We start from the raw sequence: 21,149 nt of genomic DNA on the forward strand, positions 1-21,149 counted from the left end.
TATATCCCCGCCTCCTGTAACCTCCAGCCAATGGCAGGGTCCGGCGCCGGCGCCGCCCCTCAGCCACTCCCAGCTCCCTCTGGCCGGCCCCGCCCCCTGGGCCGCTGCTCTTGGCCTAGACTTGGAACAGCACGTATGGTGCTGCGTCCTGCGGGCCCAGCTGCTGTTGCCACGCGCGCTGCAAGGCCGCCAGCCCGGGGTTATCCGGCCGGCCTCGCTCTACCCACGGTACCGGGCGGAGACAGCGTTTGTGGCCCCTTGGAGGAGAGAGGGCCCTGCCCTCTCCAGGCCTGGCACCCTTCCCTGGCGTCCTTGGCAGCGGTGCCTCACAGATGCAGAGTGCAGGAAAACCTCTGCCTGAGTGGGTAGAGGTTTTTCCTGAGCCAGCCACTTCGGTAGGAGGGGGAAGGAGAATTTAGTTATCGTCTGTGTTTAAACACTTTTTTTTTTTTTTTTTTTTTTTTGAGACGCACTCTCGCTGTGTCGCCCAGGCTGGAGTTCTGTGGCGCGATCTCGGCTCACTGCAACCTCCGCCTCCCAGGTTCAAGCAATTCTCCTGCCTCAGCCTCCCAAGTAGCTGAGACTACAGGCGTACGCCGCCACGCCTGGCTAATTTTTTTGTATTTTAGTAGAGACGGGGTTTCACCGTGTTGCTCAGGCTGGTTGCGAACTCCTGAGCTCAGGCAATCCACCTACCTCGGCCTCCCAAAGTGCTGGGATTACAGACGTGAGCTCCCGTGCCCGGCCTAAACGCCTTCTTTACCAGAGCTATTGAGGCCTCCTTTCAGAGTCTCAGTTTCCCCCTCTGTGGAATGGGTTTAGGCTTTGTACGAATCCTAAGGTCCTTCTCAGCTGTGGGATCTAGTGACTCGGGGAGGATGGTGGGGCCAGAGGAGGGTGTGTGCGAAGGGCATCCTGACTTTGCCTTCCCCTGCCCTGAGGGCTTGGCTGAGGCAGGTGAGCGGAACACATGATCAATTAAATTCTCTCCTGGTGGGGGTTCTGACCCTGCTGTGCGTCAGAGCCACCTCCTCTGGAGACTTGGTCTGCCCTGCCTCCATTCCCTCCCTTATTTCCACCCTCACCTCCCAGGACGTGATTTGTCCTGATTAAGCAGAAACTGGGCTGGGATGCCAACCGAGAGGGTTAAGAGGCACCGCCTATTACCGGGACACAGCCATGGTCACAGCCTTGGGTTAGGGCTGGGACAGTCTAACAATGGGGAGAAAGCCATTAATGTGCTCTGTGAACTTGAGTACACTTTTCCTCCCTGGGTGTCAATTTTCTCATCTAAAATGGGTTGGATAAGATCACTGTTTCTTTCTTTTCTTTTTTTTGGTGGGTGGGGACATAGTGTCCCTGTGTCACCCAGGCTAGAGGGCAGTGGAGTGATCTCAGCTCACTGCAACCTCCACCTCCCAGGTTCAAGCGATTCTCCTGCCTCAGCCTCCCGAGTAGCTGGGATTACAGGTGCCTGCCACCATGCCCAGCTAATTTTTGTGTTTTTGGTAGAGATGAGGTTTCACCATGTTGTCCAGGCTGATCTTGAACTCCTGACCTCAGGCTTCCCGCCAGCTTCCCAAAGTGCTGGGATTACACGCGTGAGCCACTGCGCCCAGCCCAGATCAGTGTTTCTTAAGCACCTATTCCATGCGTTGCCCAGAGGTGTTACGTAACAAACTTGGGAAATCTGGGATTAAACAAAATTAACAAAATGTCTCTCTGAGGGGTGTCTGGGAGCCTTTTTGAAGCTAAAGTGCACTGTGAGTGTGTAGGCAGGGGGCAGAGTACAGTTTCCCACATTGATTTTTCTGTTTGTTTTGCCTTGGGGCTTTGCTGCTGCGTCTCCCGGGGCTGTTGTATGGAGCAGGGCTGGGAACGCTGGGCGAGGGTCAGGGTGTCCCCACCTCATGGGTGCTGCTTTCCCCCCTCAGTTGCCCAACATGTTTGGGAACCTGCGCTCCACGTTAATGGCCCTCATGATTGGCTCTTATGCTTCTTCTGCCATCACATTCCCAGGAATCAAGGTATGGAGCTGCTTGGGGGGCCAGTGAGGCCACCTGGGTTTTCTTTTTGTCTTGACACAAGAACTGGGTGGGGCTGAGTGAGCAGCAGCTAGTGCTGACCCACGGGTCTGACTTCTGCGCTCTCCTTTCTCTGTCATCATCCCAGTGCAGGCCTTCCCCGTCTCTCCTGGGCCAAGGCAAGCTTTCTCAGCTGGTCTCCCTGCCTCTGATTCTTTTTCTCTGTAATCTGTCACTCACATGACTTCCAGAAGGATCCCAGATGGGGAACTGGCTCACACACTGCGGAAAAACCTTCAGTGGTTTAGCTTCACCTACAGAATCAAGTCTAGCCCCTTCACACGCATTCAAGGTCCCTGACTCGCTGGCTTTATTCAGCCTTTGGGGCCACATTTTTCCACACCTTCCAGAGAGGCTGGGTGGTTTGGTTCAAGGTCACAAAGTGAGTTTATGCCAGGCTGGATCCTGGACAGGTCAACCTGGTGTCCCTGGAAGCCAGGAGACCAAAGTTTTAGCTCAGTGCAACTGGGGGCCCCTATTTCCTCTGTCAAATATCAAAGCACCCTTTGACTGAGCCATGCCATGCTCCTCAACCTCCATTGTGGGCAGTACCAAACTGCATACCGTTTTGCACTTTACAAAGAGTACCAAAGAAGGTACTTCTGCTCAGTGTCTCCAAAGGAGTTTGAGAGAGCGCATGGGTGGGAGGCCATCAGTTGTTCTGGTGGGCAGGCATGGAGGGTGGGCAGTTCTCCCTTCTTTTCAACTGAAGTAGTGTTTGAGGAGCCAGATCTTACCTCCACACATTTGGGTGTGTGGCCCTTTGAAGCTCTGTCCTGCCCCTAGAGAGGAAGAAGCCCCAAGGTCCAAGACTGCAGAGAAAAAGGTTTGAGCAGGAGCCTAAGGGGAGAGCAGACATTAGTCATCCTGTTCACATGGCACGGGGAGGACGAGAAAACAGAAGGTCTTCTCTGTGCACCAGCTTCTTCCATAAGAGGGGCTGACGCATTTGCACAGAATCTCATTCAAATGAGAACTTACCTGCCCTGGGGTTGAGAGCCCTTAGGCAGAGCACTTGCACCTCCCTCTCCCCGACCCCGACCCCGAGTGATTGCACTGGGAGCACCTGGGAAAGGTGAGATAAGGCTGAGCATGAGCAGTCTGGGTTTGCCTTTTCCCCCGGGGAACGTGCCAGGAAAGGGCACGATAAACACAGTTAGGCCCGGTAAACCCAGAGTTCTAAGTTTCCTTTGTACATACTATGAAGTGGACATTTTTGTGTGAACATGAACATGAATGTTTGTGGAGTCATAGGCAAAAATGTATGTATCTTTTTAAGATAATGGAAATTTCAGAGACATTTTGAGCCAGTGGCCAGCAGCTTCAGGCTTTGTGGAGACTACTTCATAGCTCTCTAGGGGAGCTCAAGTGAAAAAGAAAGAGGAATGATGGGTCTTCTGAGTCTGACTCTAAACTTCTGGTCTTGGTTTCCTCATCTGCAAATTGGGCACAAGGACAAGGGGAGAAGAGACCTTCTTTAAGGCCTCTGAGGCCTGGGATCTACCTTGGTGGGGTCTGGGGCCAGGCAGTCTCCCCCACGGGCCTGCCCCCTCCTCTCACAGCTGATCTACGATGCCGGTGTGGCCTTCGTGGTCATCATGTTTACCTGGTCTGGCCTGGCCTGCCTTATCTTTCTGAACTGCGCCCTCAACTGGCCCATCGAAGCTTTTCCTGCCCCTGAGGAAGTCAATTACACGTGAGTGGCTGGAGTGGGCGGAGACTCTCCCTGGGGCAGAGAGGGTGGTCAGGGGTGTGGTGATATGATAGATGGAATTAACTTGGGATTCAGAGAGACCTCGGCTTGGACCTCTGCTTGGCAAATCGCTTGAGCCCTCCAAGCTCTGCTTTCTCATCTGTACTGTAAGCCTGTTCCTACCTACCCACAGGTCGCTTTTGTTTGTCTTTTTAGAGGCAGTGTCTTGCTCTGTCACTCAGGCTGGAGGGCAGTGTCTTGGTCCTGGTTCACTGCAGCCTCAAACTGCTGGGCTCAAGCGAACCTCTCCCTCTGCCTCCCGAGGTGCTGGGGTTACAGGCACATACCACCATGCCCAGTTAGTTTTGTAATTTTTTGTAGAGACGGGGCTTACTGTGTTACCCAGGATGGTTTTGAACTCCTGGACTTAAGTGATCCTCCCCACTTGGCCTCCCAAAGTGCCAGATTACAGGTGTGAGCCACTGTGCCCAGCCTCCCATGGGTGTTTTTAAGTGATAGAGTTGGTACATAACAGGTGGTCAAAACATGGTAACTATTTATTTATTTATTTATTTGACAGAGTCTCACTCGGTCACCCAGGCTGGAGTGCAGTGGTGTGATCTCAGTGAACTGCAACTTCTGTCTCCTGAGTTCAAGTGATTCTCCTGCTTCAGCCTCCTGAATAGCTAGGATTACAGGCACGCGCCACCACACCTGGCTAATTTTTGTATTTTTTAGTAGAGACAGGGTTTCACCATGTTGGCCAGGCTGGTCTTGAACTCTTGGCCTCAAGTGATCTGCCTGGCTCGGCCTCCCAAAGTGCTGGGATTACAGGTGTGAGCCACCATGCCCAGCCTATGGTAACTATTTATGTGAGTGCAAAAGTAATTATGGTTTTTGCCATTAAAAGTAATGGGCCAGTTGCAGTGGCTGATGCCTGTAATCCCAGCACTTTGGGAGGCCAAGAAGGGCGGATCACCTGAGGTGGGAAGTTCTAGACCAGCCTGACCAACATGGAGAAACACCACCTCTACTAAAAATACAAAAGTAGCTGGGCGTGGTGGTGCATGCCTGTAATCCCAGCTAGTCGGGAGGCTGAGGCAGGAGAATCGCTTGAACCCTAGAGGCTGAGGTTGCAGTGAGCTGAGATCACACCATTGCACTCCAGCGTGGGCAACAAGAGCAAAACCTCCATCTCAAAAAAAAAAAAAAAAAAAAGTAACGACAAAATATTGTTTTCATCCTTTCTGGGTTTGGAGATCAGAGTAGGAGGTACCTCAGTAATAGCACTTGATGCCATGTGGTTCCAAAAAGAGGGACATAAAAGAATCCAGCACTCTGCCTTTTGTGGGGCCACCTGAACACCAACTTTTTCCAGCCCCCTATCAGTGCAGCCGAGGCAAGAGGTGATGTTCCCCACCAAGCGCATAAGGTGACATTACAGAGCTGACAGTTATGCCAGGCACTGTACTTAGCCCCTATCCCATCCTCAAACAGCTGTATGATGTAGATTCGGTATTAACTCCATTAATAATGAAAGTGCAGGGAACAAAGTGACTTTCCAAAGGTCATGCCATTCAAAGGAGGGTGAATCTTAGGTTGGACACAGGCTGTCTGACTCTGGAGTCTGAGGTCTTAATGCCGCCTCCGCCATAGGAACAGCCCAAGTGAAAAACAGCTGATCCACTCTTCATTTACTTGGCATCTGTGCTAAGCTGGTCCCTGAGCCAAGCTCTGAGCAACAAACCAGGAGCTCTGCATTAGGGAGCTTGCAAGCACGTCAGTGCCGGGTAAAGGGGTGCTGGACACCGCTGGGACGGCGGCCAAGCACTAGGCTGTTGAAGGTGGGCTCTGTGTGACTGGTTCCCTACACTCTGGCCTGACTGCCTGCAGGAAGAAGATCAAGCTGAGTGGGCTGGCCCTGGACCACAAGGTGACAGGCGACCGCTTCTACACCCATGTGACCACCGTGGGCCAGAGGCTGAGCCAGAAGGCCCCCAGCCTGGAGGACGGGTCGGATGCCTTCATGTCGCCCCAGGATGTTCGAGGCACCTCAGAAAACCCTCCTGAGAGTGAGTGGCTGGTCAAGGTGCCGGCCTTGGGGAACAGGGACGGTGGGTCCTCATATTCAGGGAGCACTCATGCTTGAGTATTTATTCGCGCCCCTCTTCAGTCCTTACAACATCCCATGATGTAGGTGGGGCGTGCTCTCCATTTACAGATGGGCAAATCAAAGCTCAACTAACTCTGGGCAGTTCAGATGCAGGGTTACCCTGCTGGTTTCCTGGGATGGGGGAGGGAGGAGCTCCTTGTACCCATGGAGTACAAGAGGGATTGGTCTCTGGGGCCTGTCAGGGACAAGGTCTCTGGGCCTGTCGGGTAGCTGGTTTCCTCAGGGCCCCTTGCAACCTCTGAGCTTATTGCATCAGGTGCAGGTAGGCCCACAAGCCTCCTGGCAGGGGTCCTCCACACCTGGCTGGCTTTTGCCCCCTGCTGGTCACAGGAGGAGCTGCAACCTGCCTGGGCTGCTTCTCAGGAGGGACATGAAGATCCCAGGACTGCCAGTTCCATAAGTGGAAGGAGCTCCTTGGAGTCAGTTGAGGGTTTGAGTCCTGCTCTCCAGTTATAGGCTATGTGGCTTGGGTAGATCACTTAACCTTGCTCTTGATTTCCTTACCTCTTAAACTAGCACTAAAAGCACCCTACGAACTGTAAAGTTAGTTGTGATGACTGAATGACACCATGGATGTGGAAGCTCTCTGTAAAGTGCAAAACGGTGTGCAGTTTGACGGTGGTTACCCCCAGAGCCGATTCTCAGAGGGCGGCATGGCTAAGGGCATGAGCTGGAGTTAGGCTGACCTGCTGCTTCCCGCCCTGTGAGCTTGGGCAAGTCATTTAACTTCCTGAGCTGCAGTTTCCTCATCAGTAAAATGTGATAAGGACAGGGTTGTTGTAAGATTGATTAAATGGGATAATAAATGTCAAGTATGTAGCCCATAGTGAGTGCTTCAGAGTTTTTTTTGTTTCTGTTTTGTTTTTTTTTTTTTTGAGATGAAGCCTCGCTCTGTTGCCTAGGCACACAATCTTGGCTCACTCCAACTTCCACCTCCTGGGTTCAAGCAATTCTCCTGCCTCAGCCTCCCAAATAGCTGGGACTACAGGCGTGCACCACCACGCCTGGCTAATTTCTGTATCTTTAGTAGAGATGAGGTTTTACCATGTTGGCCAGGCTGGTCTCAAACTCCTGACCTCATGATCCTCCTACCTCAGCCTCCCAAAGTTTTGGGATTACAGGTGTGAGCCACCGTGCCCTGCCAGTTTTGTTTTTTGTAAAAATAGACAGGGTCTTGCTGTTGCCTGGGCTGGAGTGCAGTGGTACAATCATAGCTCACTGCAGCCTTGACCTCCTGGGCTCAAGCGATCCTCCTGCCTCAGCCTCCTGAGTAGCTGGGAATACAGGTGTGCACCACCATGCCTGGCTAATTATATATGTACTTTTTTTTTTTTTTTAATTTTAGAGATAGGATCTCGCTATGTTGACCACCAGGCTGGTCTTGAACTCTTGGGCTAAGTGATCCTCCTACCTCTGCCTCCCAAAGTGTTGGGATTACAGGCCTGAGCCATGGTGCTCAACTGAGTTATTTTTACCACACAAAGCATAGGACATACATCCAGAGGGCACCTAAAAATGTTCTGAGCTGGGCAGGAGCCTGGAGGCAAGTGAATCTGAACTTTCCCATCTTTGAAGAAACCAGTCCCTCTCCAAAGTCACATAGTGTCACTCCCCTCAAGAACTGCTTGAGCTGGGACAATCAGAGGGCAGTGGAAGGTCTGGGGCTCAGGGGCGCCCCCTGCTGTCTCCCCAGGGTCTGTCCCCTTCCGCAAGAGCCTCTGCTCCCCCATTTTCCTGTGGAGCCTCCTCACCATGGGCATGACCCAGCTGCGGATCATCTTCTACATGGCTGCCATGAACAAGATGCTGGAGTACCTTGTGACTGGAGGCCAGGAGCATGGTGAGGCACCGCTGAGGCCCCTGGGGGTTGGGGGCACAGGAGGGTCACCCTGGCTGAGCTCCCCTCACCATACCTTTCCCTATCCACAGAGATGAATGAACAGCAGCAACAAAAGGTGGCAGAGACAGGTAGGGCAATGAAAGCAGGGCCCTGGCCCACGCCCACCCTGCTGCAACCCGCTTCTCAGGGGGTGGGACTCCTCTAGGCCTGGGCCCACCCAGGTAACCCTGGGCATTTGGGGGATGTAAGAGTCTGGGTTCAGAGGAGGGCTATTTTGGTGCTCTCTGGCCTCTGCCGGAAGGGGTGGTGGTGTCCACTGAGTGCCAGTTTCTGACCCCACTGCCCTTCCCATCCTGCCCAGTTGGGTTCTACTCCTCCATCTTCGGGGCCATGCAGTTGTTGTGCCTTCTCACCTGCCCCCTCATTGGCTACATCATGGATTGGCGGATTAAGGACTGCGTGGATGCCCCAACTCAGGGCACTGTCCTCGGAGATGCCAGGTGACCGGCCTGTACAGGGATGGTGACAGCAAGTGGTCAGGCAGCGCTCTTCATTTTCTCTGCACGTTTACATCCAGCAGCTCATTTCTTTCTCCCAAGAACCCTAAGAGAGCAGAGGTACCTCCCCATTTTACAAATGAGAAACTAAGGCTAGGAAGGGACCTGGCTTGCTTAATAATAAGAATAGCTAATGCAGCGTGCTGACTGTGCACCGCTCGGCACCTTGCCTTGTTTAGTCCTACAACACCTCTCTGAGGTAGGTGCATTAATATCTCCATTTTGCGGATGAGGAAACCGAGGTACAGGGTTGCCCATTTAAGTCATTACATGAACATTACATAATGTAACATTGTGTTACATTCTATTATAGGCACAGAGTAACCCTGATATACTGTGGAAGGAGACCACACAAAACAGGGGATACCAGGAGGCAGGATCCTTGGGGGCCATCTTGTTGGCTGGAGACCACCATTGAGGGTTTGGTTTTGTTTTGTTTTTGAGACAGAGTCTTGCTCTGTCACCCAGGCTGGAGTGCAGTGGCAGGATCTCAGCTCACTGCAACCTCTGCCTCCCAGGTTCAAGCGATTCTCCTGCCTCAGCCTCTCGAGTAGCTGGAGTTCACCACGGAGTCTTGAACCCGGATTCTGTGACTGCTTTTGCTCTTTTTGTGTTCATCCAAACAGTCCCTGTTTATCCTGAGAGGGTGGGAGAAAGAGACTGGGAGAGAAGGAAATCCAGTGGCTTCCCTCCCTGCCAGCAGAGCCTGGCCCTGGCACTGAGCCTTCCTCCTCTACCCTCTGCTCCTCATGGCGAGGGTCCTTTAGTAGGGTCCTTCTGTCCAGGACACATGGACCACCTGCCCTCACCCCAGCCTGCCGACCTGTCTCCTGGGCTGGCCTCAGAGCCCTTGTTTGTGCCAGCGAGAGGAAGCGCTGGACAGTCGGGCCAAGCTGCTGTCCCCAGGAGGACATCTGCTTTTGTCCAGGGCAGGGACACCTTCTTGAGGACTTCTGATGACAGACGATGAGAGATGGTGCGAGAGCTTCCCACTTTCCACCTTCTTTCCCATCCTTGGTTCTCAAACCTTCAAGTGTGCATGAGAATCACTTCGTGGGGGGTGTTTGTCCAAATGCAGATCTGCAGATCTCCCTGCTGAGATTCCGGGGGCTGAGATGAGGCCTGTGAATCTGCATGTGAAGAAAGCATCCGCTTTGATGCTTGTGTCATGGGGTAGGGGAGCAAAACTTTGAGAAACATGGAGCTAGAGAACATGGGTTTCTATGGGTTTCCCATAGAAACATGAATTTCTATGTTTTCTGCTTCCCTGACATCGAAAGCACATCTGAAGGGGGAGGGGCCAGGCCAAGAACCAGGGAGTCCTGGGAATGTAGAGGCAGCAGCCAGTGACTTCCCGTTCTCCTCAGGGACGGGGTTGCTACCAAATCCATCAGACCACGCTACTGCAAGATCCAAAAGCTCACCAATGCCATCAACGCCTTCACCCTGACCAACCTGCTGCTTGTGGGTTTTGGCGTCACCTGCCTTATCAACAACTTACACCTCCAGGTACCCACCTCCATCCTTCCCTCTCCCTGCCTCCCGAGGCTCCTCCAAAGGGATGGTCCACCCAGCACCTGCTTTTCAGGAAGCGCAGTTCTGGTCTTCTGTTCTGGATCTATTTTCCGGGTTCTCCAGGAAGTGTTTCTAGTAGATTGGGTTGGCGAGGGGGTAGGAATTGAGGCCCAGTTGGCTTCTTCGCCCTACCCCTCCTTCCTCCAGCCTCCACACACTCTCCTAACCTCTTCACTCTCTCTTTTTGCCTTTAGTTTGTGACCTTTGTTCTGCACACCATTGTTCGAGGTTTCTTCCACTCGGCCTGTGGGAGTCTCTATGCTGCAGTGTGAGTCTGTTCGGCTGAAACGCCTTCCTGAGCTTTGCAACTGTGATCAGAGTACCCCAGGGCAGGGCTGGAAGGGCCCCAGGCATCCCCTAATGCGCCCCTCTCTGAGCCCCTCTGATGGCAGGGAGCTCACTTCCTTAAAGGCAGCCTATCCCGCTGTAATTGACTCCCCCTGTTGGAGTCTTCCCTTAGAGGAAGCTGAAATACCTGGCTTGATGACACTTTAGTCCTAAGTCTGCTGTTTGAAACGGCCCCCAGAGTGGCCTCCCCTCCATGCCCACCCTGAAGAAATTTCCTAAGGGCAGCCATTTGCCTTATAATTTTCCTCTTCATGTTGGGGACATGTTGGACAGTCCCCACTTGCCTGTCTCTCCTGGTTTCCCCTGCCGGCTGCTGAGGGCCTCTCCCCTGTGTATGTGATGGAGTAACAGGACATTACAATAATGATGACAAAATCAGAACCATTATCACGTGCTCCGTTGGTGTAGGCAGTAGGCAGGATCCTGGACCATCACTCCCTGAGTTCAGCCTCACTGCAGAGGTCTCGGCAGAGGGCAGTTCTGTTTCCTTCATCTGCTCAAGCCAGAACCCTGGAGTTTCCTTGATTCTTCGCTCCCCCACCCTCCACGTTCACTCCATCTTCGGTGCAGCCAGCAGCAGCTCCCACACACCCCAAATCTGACCCCTCTTGTCACCTCCACTGCTGCCTCTCCAGTCCTAGCCACCAACATCTCTAGCCTGGATTATTGTGGCAGCCTTTAGTCTCCCACATCTGCCCTGGCCCCCCCGCCTCAGTCTATTTTTAACACAGGGGCTGCAGTCACCTGTCAGGACATAAGTCTCTTCACATCACTCTGTGGCCTCCCATCTCATCTGTCTCAGAGTAAAAGCCAAAGGCTTTACTATGGCCTAAAAAGCCCTGCAAGCTCTGGCCCCAGCACTTCACTCCTCTCTAGCTCCCCCTCCTCCCTTGCTCACTCTGCCACAGCCACAGTGGCTTCCTAGCGCTCCGGAAGTCTCAAGTGTGTTCTCTGCTTGGCATCTTTGCATGTACTTCTCCCTGTTTCTAGAACATTCTTCTCCAGATATCTGCAAGGTGCCCAGTCTCACCTTCTATCCTTCAGGTCTTTCCCTGACTGTCCTCTTCTCAGTGAGGCCTCCCTTGGCTGTCCCATGTACAACTGCAACCTCCCTACTGCCCCCTTCTCTGCTCGGCTTTTCTCCTTAGCATTTGTCACTGTCTAACACTCTGCATTTCTCTTGCTTATTGTCTCACTGCCACCTGCTCCATGGGAATGCCACCTCCTCGACGGCAGGAATCTGTTGGCTTGCTTGATCGCGATATCTCCAGCACCTAGAACAGTGCCTGGCACATAGTAGGTTCTCAGCTAAACATTTGTTGACAGAATACAGTGGACAGTCCTGCGAGGTCGGTGCCATCCCTGTTATTAGTGGAGGAGTGGGGCTCAGGAAAGTTGAGCCGCTTGCTAATATCACACATCCAGGAGGTGTCAGAACCCAGCTCAGTGGCCCCGAAGTTGCAGCATTTACCCTCAAGGCTGGGGACCAAAGAGCCCATGCAAAGAGCTTGAACGCTCAAGCACCACCCTGCCTGGCCAACGGGGATCATGGTGGGGAGGGAATAGGAGAGGTGCCGGCCTGGGCTGGAGAGGGCCACACACCCCTGATGCTCCCCATCTCGTGGACAGGTTCCCATCCAACCACTTTGGGACGCTGACAGGCCTGCAGTCCCTCATCAGTGCCGTGTTCGCCTTGCTTCAGCAGCCACTTTTCATGGCGATGGTGGGACCCCTGAAAGGAGAGCCCTTCTGGGTGAGAGCAAGGGTTGGCATGGGGGGAGCAGGAGCCACTCTCCTGGGGGCAGGGGTAGGGCCTTGTATGTGGTGCCATCCCTCACTCATCTCAGCCAGAGGCACCTCAGAGGTCTTTAATCTGCAGGTTCCCAAGTTGTCTGCCTTTTAGAACCCCTCACAGAGTGTAATTCCCCAGCCCCCTGAATCAGGATATCTCAGCCTGACCCTAGGAGTCTGTTTTTGTTTTTAATTTATTGTTATTTTTTATAGAGATGGTGTCTCGCTCTGTTGCCCCATCTGGAGTGCAGTGGTACAATCACAGCTCACTGCAGCCTCCGACTCCTAGGCTAAAGCGATCCTCCAGCCTCAGCCTTCTGAGTAGCTGGAACCACAGGTGATGGCTACCATACCTGGCTAATTTTTTAAAAAAAATTGTGTAGAGATAAACAGGGTCTTGCCATGTTACCCAGGCTGGTCTTAAACTCCTGGCCTCAAATAATCTCACCTTGGCCTCCCAGAGTGCTGGGGTTACAGGCATACGCCACAGTGCCTGGCCTCCTAGGAGTCTGTATTTAATAAACTCCAGGTACTTTGTGAAGTGGCCAGTCCTGACTCTTGGGCCTGTGTTCAGGTACCATTGGTCCAGTCCAGTTCTACCTAGTGTGGGATCCTGTCTCCAGCACCCCTGAAAGGAGATTCTTCTCTCTTAGCTTAGATACCCTCAGTGGTAGGGCACCCACTCCAGCATGAGGCAGCCCTGCTGCTGTCAGAAAGTCTTTTCCTTACATTGAACTCATCTGCCTCCCTGATGCTGATCTTGCATCTGCCCTGTGGGGCCACCCACACATAAACCCTCCTCCCACAAGAATTGTGATGAAATAACCGCTTCTGTTTACCGAGCACTCGTTATGTGCTAAGCATGATGCATACTTTTTTTTTTAACTTACATCTTTGCCACAACAGCCCTGAGAAGGAGGCACTCAGTAAGCATTGCCATTATTTGCCCAAAGTCACAAAGTGAGTAATGCAGAGTGGGATGTGAACCGAGTCAGAGCCCGTGTGTCCTGGGCCTTCCAAGCCTTCTGTCTGCCAGGCTGTACCTCCCAGCTCCTTGAACAGTGTCTGAGACCCTCCTCTCGCCACCCTGAACGGGATACCGTTGGTTAACATCTGCAAAGGTCAGAGTGGTGAGCCCACAAGGCCCCATTTCTGGAGCAGCCTGACCAGCCCAGACTCCTACAGTGCTGTGCCTTCCTCATACCTACCCAGAGAGGTCCATATGGTGTGGGCACCCACCAGGCCCTGCCACTTGTTAGGCCTGAGCGGTCTTATCTCAGCCACTTTGCAGAACTGCTGAACATTAAGTGAGATACTGGTGGAACGATGACAACACACCATAAGTACTAGCTGTATTTATTCTGGCTCAGGACCTGGAGAAAATGGCCACCTTCTCCTCCCTGTGGGAGGCTAAGGGCAGATGAGTACCTACTTGACTCTGTTTCTCTCTCCTTGCCCTAAAGGTGAATCTGGGCCTCCTGCTATTCTCACTCCTGGGATTCCTGTTGCCTTCCTACCTCTTCTACTACCGTGCCCGGCTCCGGAAGGAGTACACTGCCAATGGGATGGGCCCACTGAAGGTGCTTAGTGGCTCTGAGGTGACTGCATAGACTTCTGAGACCAAGGGACCTGCATGACAGGCAATCAAGGCCTGAGCAACCAAAAGGAGTGCCTCATATGGCTTTTCTACCTGTAACATGCACATAGAGCCATGGCCGTGGATTTATAAATACCAAGAGAAGTTCTATTTTTGTAAAGACTGCAAAAAGGAAAAAAAAAAAAACAAACCTGCAAAAAGGTCCCCCAAAGCAACGCTCCATTGATTGAAGACAGTCCCTGTCCTAGAGGGGTTGAGCCTTCTTCCTCCTTGGGTTGGAGGAGACCAGGATGTGGAGCTGCCTCTTATCTCTTTCTAGGGGTCTGCTTCCTGGTGCCTCTTGGGGGGGATTGGCAAACAGGCTATCCCTAAAGTCCCATGTGCCATGAGTATGCACACGTGCATGTGTCTGTGTGTGTGAGAATGTGAGAGAGACACAGCCCTCCTTTCAGAAGGAAAGGGGCCTGAGGTGCCGACTGTGTCCTGGGTTGGGGGTTGGGGGTCGGCCCCTTCCAGGGGCAGGAGGGCGGGTTCCCTCTCTGGTGCTGCTTCTTGCAAGTCTTAGAGGAAATAAAAAGGGAAGTGAGAGACTGGCTGGTGTGCGCCTGTCTTTGGTGGTGGGTGGGGGGTGTCATCCCACACCCCCATCCTTCTTCACCCAGGCTCAGCTGGGCATTAAGTAGGACACTTGGCATGCCAGCCTGTTTGCCTCTGGCTGTCTGGCTCACCTCCCTGTTCCCAACCATGCCCTGCCCTTAGTGCTTGGAGGGAGTCCAGATTCTGCCCCGTACTTCCCGGGATTGGGGTACATCCAGGAAGCTGGCTCTTCTCCATACAGAGGATTAGGACAGAATGCTTTAGAAAGAATGCTAAGGTATGACTCAAACTTTCCCACCATAGCATCCCTAGGGCCTGCCGAAAGTAACTTTTTTGGAGTCTCCTATTTTATCTTAAAACTTTATGCAAATCTTGAGCTTCCTTGTTATACTATATTTACATTTACCTTTAACATTAAAGTGAGGCTTTAAAGTAAATAAATAAAGTGAGGCTTTAAAATTATCTACATCAAGAGAAGACACAATCAGTGAGGACAAGAGATACTGCAGAAAGACTACCTTATTTATCCAGCCCCGCACCTGCTTGTGTACCTGGGACATAAGCCTTGGGGGTTAGAGCAAGTCCCCGAATGAAGGGAAAACTAACATTGGTTTAGGGTCTGTCTGTTCTACACAGCTATCTCATTTTATCCAAACTATAGCCTAAGAGGTTGGTGGTGTCATTCTTGTCGCTCTAGGAAACAAGCCCAGAGAGTTTAAGGCACACACCCAAGGGCATACAGTGGTAGGTGGTGGAGCTCAATTTGGAACCTCGGCAGTCTGTGGAAAGGACAGCTCTTCAGAAAGGAGGTTCCAAGCTTCCAGTTCTCAGCTGCTCCTGGGGCCAAGAGTGACCTCAGAGGCCTTGGCCATCCCCCCACCTCCAAAGGTTGACTTTGTAAGACAGCATTCCAGATACAGTCATTTTCCCTCCCTTTATCTTTGTTTCTCTTGAGAAGTTAATAAGAGAGCCCGACCCCCCTATTTTCAAATAGGTAAACCTGTCCACAGGGGTCTGGAGACTTGGCAAAGTCACATCGCAGATCCCTGCCGCTCTGAGCCCAGACTCCCGACTTCCAACACTGATTTTTTTTGTTTTTGCAAAGTACAAAATCAGAATTGGACAGCACCCACCAACGGGTTCGGCTGGCTTTCAGTGGGCTTGCCGGGGTCTCTGCACTGTCTGTCTGGGATCCTCACTTTGCCAATAGTCTGGGGAGGCTGAGCGCGAGCCAGGAGCGGGCGGGGGAGGGAGAAGGGGGAAGCGCCACGTTCGCGCCAGGTCCTTGGTGTGCCCAGCAGGCGGCGCTGCGTGGCTGCGGCTGGCGACTAGGGTGCGGGGGGGCGGCGAACCAGGAGGGAAAACCCCTGCCTCTTCCCGGGTCTCGGGCTCCAGAGCCCCTACCTGGTGCTTGCTCTGCCGGTCCTTTAAACTCTCCCTACACCCTCCCCGACCCCTATCCTTGCAAGTGTTATCTGCAGCCTCACCGACCCTCGCAACGGTGGTGGTGGTGGGGCGGGGGGGGGGGGGGTGTCTCGACGCTTGCCGCTGGCCAGCCGGACCCCGGTGGGAATGGAGGCAGGAATTTCGGCCTCCTAGGAGAAGGGCGTCTGCTCACTCCCCCACTCCCCGGGGCTTGGGGAGGGGGCTGGGCAGGGGCGGAAGCGAGCTGGAGCCGTGTTTGTCGCGGCGCTGCGGAGTGGAACAGATGGCTGGGGAGGGGAGAGGGTGCGTGGCGGGGAGGAGGAGGGGTGCGGGGGCCGGAGGATAGGGAACGAGGAATTTCGATGCCCGGAGTCTCCCAGGAGAAGCCCCCCTCCCCATCTTTTCCCAGAAAGGGGGGCGGATATGCGCCTGCCTTTTTCCCGGAGAGCCCTGGCCTCTGGCCTGTGGCAGACCCTGCCGCGCAATCCTCCGCCCCAGGGCGCGCCCCTCACCCCCAACCCCCCACCGCAGGACGGGGTGGTGGGGTCAGGACCGCGGGGAGCGGCCCGGGTCGCGAGGGTTAATGGGGCCGCCCTCCCAGGGGCGAGGGGGCGGCGGGAAACGGGCTCGGGGTGGGGATGGAGTTCTGGGATCGCAAATAGCAAAGGAAAAACGTGTTAATTGGAGCTTTATGCAGATGAGCTAGGACTGGGGAATGTGGGGTAGAAGGAGGGACAAGGTCGGACTTCGAGGAGCGTTGGTGGGATCTGGCCAGGGGAGTGATTGATGCCTATCCAGATATCTGCGTGTTGAGCCTCCGGGGAGGGCCGCTGGTGCCTGGGGATGAGAGGCTTCCTCTCTGACCCCCGCCCCAGAAACAAGGTGGGGGGCTCTCCAGGGTCTCCACATCCTGCGTCTCAGATCGCCACTAAGAGAGGGCTGGGCGCACCCTGCAAGTGTCTGCTTTGGTTTCTGGCTGCTGACCTGTCTCACCTTGGCTGTGGCCCCCTCCTTCCCGGTCTGGCTTGGTCTCCACTCACTTTGCCTCCTCCATCTGTTATTCCCCACACCTGGCAACACCCTTTCCACTCAGGATTGTCTGAAACCTTCCCCAAGTGTGACCCCTTCCCAGTTTGCATTTTCTCGTCTGCCCCTCACGGACCACTCCACCTTTGAGGCCTGTCTCAAACTTTGGAGTGCTTCATAACCCACCTCCACCTGCTAAAATGCAGATTCCAGGGCCCCGTTAGCTATCTGATTCAGCAGATCCGAGGGGCTCAGGAATCAGCTTCCTACTTAAATCAGATGCAAAAGGCCCCTATTTTGTAGAAACACTGGGCAAGGGATTGGTGGGCTGGAAAGATTGGGCAAGTCTCCTTCGACAGCCCCCAGCCCTCCTCAGTGCTCATCTCTCCACAGAGGAGAATTGAAACTCTCACCAAGTGTAGTCCTCTCTCCTTCTGTGTGATGGTACCAGGTGTGGAGAAGATGGACAGACAGAAGGAAGGAAGGAAAGAAGGAAGGAAGGAAGGAAGGAAGGAAGGAAGGAAGGAAGGAAGGAAGGAAGGAAGGAAGGAAGGAGGGAGGGAGGGAGGGAGGGAGGGAGGGAGGGAGGGAAGGAAAAAAGGAAGGAAGGAGAGATGAAGGAATGAGTCTGCACCTGGCTCTTCTCTCTCTGAGCAGGGTCTTCCCTTCCTCTCTCCACTGCCCACTTCCCTCCCCTCTGCTAGGGCTTTGCCGTCTATCCTCCTCTCTCACTCCACCAGCCTTGCTCACTTTCTTATTTCCCTGCCACCTCCTCACCTGAAGTTTCTACAAAGGCCAAAGGATCTTGAAGTGGGGAGTTTGGGCCTGAAGGGAGAGGGAAGAACCAACCAAAGCTCCTGCCTTCTAAGCAATAGCCAGAGACACCTTTGGGGTTGGAAGAAAAGCCGGAAGAGGGAGGCAGAACTTGAGGAAAGAGAATAATCACAGCAAGCATGTAGGTCACCTTGCCATGGGCTAGTGCACTGAGTCCCCACAACAAATTGATTTAGGCTGGCACTATTGTCCCCAGCTTACAAAAGCAAAATAAAACAAAACAAACAAAAAAACCAAAACAAAAAACACAAAACTCTAATGTTCAGAGAGGTTAAGTAACTTGCCCAAGGTCACACAGCTTACTAGTGGGAGCATAACTAGGTCATTCACCCTTCTACTGTCCCCAAACCGTTTCTCCAGAGGCCGCTGAATATCTGTCCCAGGCCTGCCCTCCTGCAGGGTCAATGGGGTTGGAAAAGGGCATCATGTACAGAGATGAAAGGAGATGCTCAGGTTTCAGAACATTTGACAGGTCTGTCTGGAAGCATTAAAAATTCATATAGAAACCTGACCCCAGCTGGACCTTGGGCCTGCCATCTGGACTATCCCTGGCCTCCTGGCTTCGCAGAGTCCATTGGGAAACTTAGCTTCCACAGTGTCCTGAGACTCCCAAGTCTGTATTTCATAGGAGGGGAGTTCGTCTCGGATTAGGGATCGAAAGTTGGGAGCGTGCAGCTAGGAAAACAGGGCTGAGAACCCTCCCCCTACTCTGGGTGTAAGAACCTTAGAGGCTTAAGGGCTTATAAACCTTATCATCTGGTGTCCTTCTATTCCTCTCCCCAGGCAGTTAGATGTTCATCCTCAGCTCTGGACGACTGAAGCCTGGCTGTGCTTCCCCAGGTGGCCAGTCGGGGGCAGCCGTCTGCTTGGAGGAAGCCAGAGCCCGAGCCTCTATCTGCTGCTTTGAAGAACCCCCATATATGGTCAGAGAGGTGCAGTCTTGGCCTTGGGAAAGGGCTCTAGAGTCTGAGATCTGAGGATGGGGGAGAGGTTTCCTACTTCAGGGGAGACTGAGAAATTTTAGGGGGCACTCAAAGTCGGTTGGTGGGTTTCAGATACATGATAACTGGTGGCCAGTATGATGTAAACGTTCTAGCTGGAGTGAAGGTTTGGGATGAGATTGTGAGAGAAAAGGCTCGAAAAGCAGTTGGTAACCAGACTCTGAGGGATCTTTGATGCTTTGCTAAGGTGTTTTACCTTTACCCTATAGGCATCAGGAAGCCATTATAGGCTCCTGAGTGACATCATAACATATGCAAATTTTGATCAGATGAATCTGGTCACCATGGTATGGCTGGGTGGGAGGGAGGGAGAGATTCCATACAGGAAATCAGCGAGGAGGTTATCGCAGTTTTCTTTTATATTCCAGGCATGAGGTAATGAGTAGCTGGAGCAGGGAGGTGGTGGGGAGAATGGGAAGGAAGGAATAGACTAGGGCTGGGTGGGGGACTGGGTAACTGAATAGATACAGGAAATTAGAGAAAGGGAGGAGTTAATTACAACTAGGCTGGGTGTCTGGCAGATGAAAATGCAGAATGGGGGTACACTAACAATGTGGGAGGTGAATGAATTTTGCTTTTTTCAGGGGATAGAGGAATCTCAGACAAATCCCTTCCTTTCTCTGGCCTCAGTTTCCCCATCAGAGTTTCCCCATCAGAGCGTTCGTGGGGGTTGGGCTGAATGGCCTTTAACATTCCTCCTGTTTCAGGCTGTGTGGGTCAAGGTGGTAAATCTGGGTTGTTTGGAGAGCTTGGGGGTCTGTGCATGTGAGATCACTGGAGGTGGTCTCTGTGCTGGGTCCTGATTGAGTGGGTGTGCATGTCAGTGTGCATGTCAGAATTTAGGGGGCACCTGCCGTGGGTGGTTGGTGTGCTTGCATGTGCTACATGGCTCTGCTGGGTGTGAGTGTGTGTGAGAGCTCAGAAGTGTGGGTGTGCACGTGATGGGCGTCCGTGGGTCTGTCTGGGCTGGTGGTGGGAGGGGTGGGGGTTGGTGGAGAGTGGCTTTGCTTCAGGCTTCTTCCTGATGCTCACACACTCCTCCTGCTTTCACTGTTCTGAAATAGCATCTGGACCGAAGGCCCATGAATATTTCACAATGATAATTCTGTGACCTGGACAGCCTGCCTCTAATTTACCAGCAGCCCCCCTCCCCCTGCCCAGGCCCCAGCAGCCCCTCCTCCACCAGAGCTCTTGCCTGGCTGTCCCCCCAATCCAACCCATTAACCTCCTCAGAGCCAGCCTGATACAATTCCCTGCAAGACCCCAGACTCCGAGCTCCCTGGGTTCCTGGCCAGCTGCTCTCACTCTCCCCCAACCCACCCCACACCCTTAACCACAGTCTACCTGCCTCAGGCTTAGATGCTGATTTCTTCTCATTTCTTCCTCTTCTTCTCAAGATCATTTGACCTACCCAGCCAGAGTCACAGAACCTCAGCCTGCCTCCTCAAGCCCTAGCATCTAGGCCCCCTCTGTCTTTCTATTCCCACCTCCCAAGCTAGATTTTTTTCTTTCTTTTTTTCTTTTTTTTTTTTTTAAAGACAGAGTCTCTGTCACTCAGGCTGGAGTGCAGGGGTGTGATCTTAGCTCACTGCAATCTCCATCTCCTGGGTTCAGGCGATTCTTGTGCCTCAGCCTCCTGAGTACCTGGGACTCTAGGCACCCACCATCACGCCTGCCTAATTTTTTTGAATTTTTAGTAGAGACGGGTTTTCCGCCATGTTGGCCAGGCTGGTCTCGAACTCCTGACCTCAAGTGATCTGTCCACCTCAGCCTCCCAGAGTGCTGGGATTACAGGTGTAAGACGCCACACCCCACTTCAAACTAGATTCTTTATAAAAAATGTTTAAGAGACTCGGTCTCGATATGTTATCCAGGCTAGTTTCAAACTCTTGGCCTCAAGTGATCCTCCCACCTCAGCCTCCCAATTAGCTGGGATTACAGGTGCAAGCCACCACACCCAGTCTAGCCCAAGCTAGATTCTTAACCCCAAATTCAAACTACCAAACTTCTCTCCAAGTGCTCAGTCTGATGAGACTTACCCCTAAATTCCAATGCAAGTACTTCTTAGCCTGAGCCCTTCCCAGTTCCCAGCCTCTCTTCCACACACCAGAAAGATGAAGGTTCTGATTGTACCTCAAGCCAGTCATGTATCCCAATTTGGGATTCCTGTCCCTCTGATCACCCTAGCTCCTCAGTCCCTCTTCTAGCCTGTTTGGAAACCTGCTTCTCTGACCTGGTTCATCCCTGATGGCTTCTACCTCACAGGAGCTGAGAGAGAGACCACATATCCTCAGGGTTGCTGTGTGCAGGTGTGTAGGCTGTGCACTGCAAAAGGGCAGTTAGCCAAGGAAGCAAGTGTGTGCTGAAACCCAGCCTTGGTCTCTGTTTGCTAAGATGTTTGCTCTGGCACGGGGCTGCGTTTCCCTGAGGGAGCAGTGCCTTTTTCACATTTACCCAAAGTCATGTTTGGGCTGTCTGTGATCAGGAGTGTGTACATGATTCCTCCTTGCAGAACTGCTCTTGTTTCCTGAAGGAACAGGGTCTGGAAGAAGGCTGTTAACCAGCCAGGAGGGCTTCTCCAGGCTTCGTTCCTCAGGCGCCAGACAAC

General features: G+C 53.0%; 1 protein-coding gene across 24 annotated transcripts in view; it reads left to right on the forward strand.

The window, feature by feature from the left end:
* Positions 1–14,253, forward strand: part of SLC43A1 (solute carrier family 43 member 1) — a 31,057-nt gene extending 16,804 nt beyond the window's left edge. For 4 of the 24 annotated variants that reach the window (XM_045371865.3, XM_005577860.5, XM_065528176.2 and 1 more), the window contains 10 exons: positions 1,935–2,027; positions 3,647–3,780; positions 5,671–5,849; positions 7,644–7,790; positions 7,880–7,918; positions 8,152–8,290; positions 9,715–9,856; positions 10,117–10,190; positions 11,900–12,023; positions 13,525–14,253. In XM_045371865.3, the coding sequence (XP_045227800.2) occupies positions 1,935–2,027; positions 3,647–3,780; positions 5,671–5,849; positions 7,644–7,790; positions 7,880–7,918; positions 8,152–8,290; positions 9,715–9,856; positions 10,117–10,190; positions 11,900–12,023; positions 13,525–13,671 (1,218 nt within the window). In that variant the 3' untranslated portion in view covers positions 13,672–14,253. Of the gene's footprint in view, positions 1–1,934; positions 2,028–3,646; positions 3,781–5,670; positions 5,850–7,643; positions 7,791–7,879; positions 7,919–8,151; positions 8,408–8,660; positions 9,040–9,714; positions 9,857–10,116; positions 10,191–11,506; positions 11,567–11,899; positions 12,024–13,524 lie in introns of those variants that run through there. The other 20 variants (XM_065528177.2, XM_074013587.1, XM_074013589.1 and 17 more) reach the window with 10 other exon arrangements.
* The last annotated feature ends 6,896 nt before the right edge of the window (positions 14,254–21,149 follow it).

The sequence above is a fragment of the Macaca fascicularis genome, chromosome 14 (genome assembly GCF_037993035.2).
Source record: "Macaca fascicularis isolate 582-1 chromosome 14, T2T-MFA8v1.1".
NCBI classification, from domain to species: Eukaryota; Metazoa; Chordata; class Mammalia; order Primates; family Cercopithecidae; genus Macaca; species Macaca fascicularis.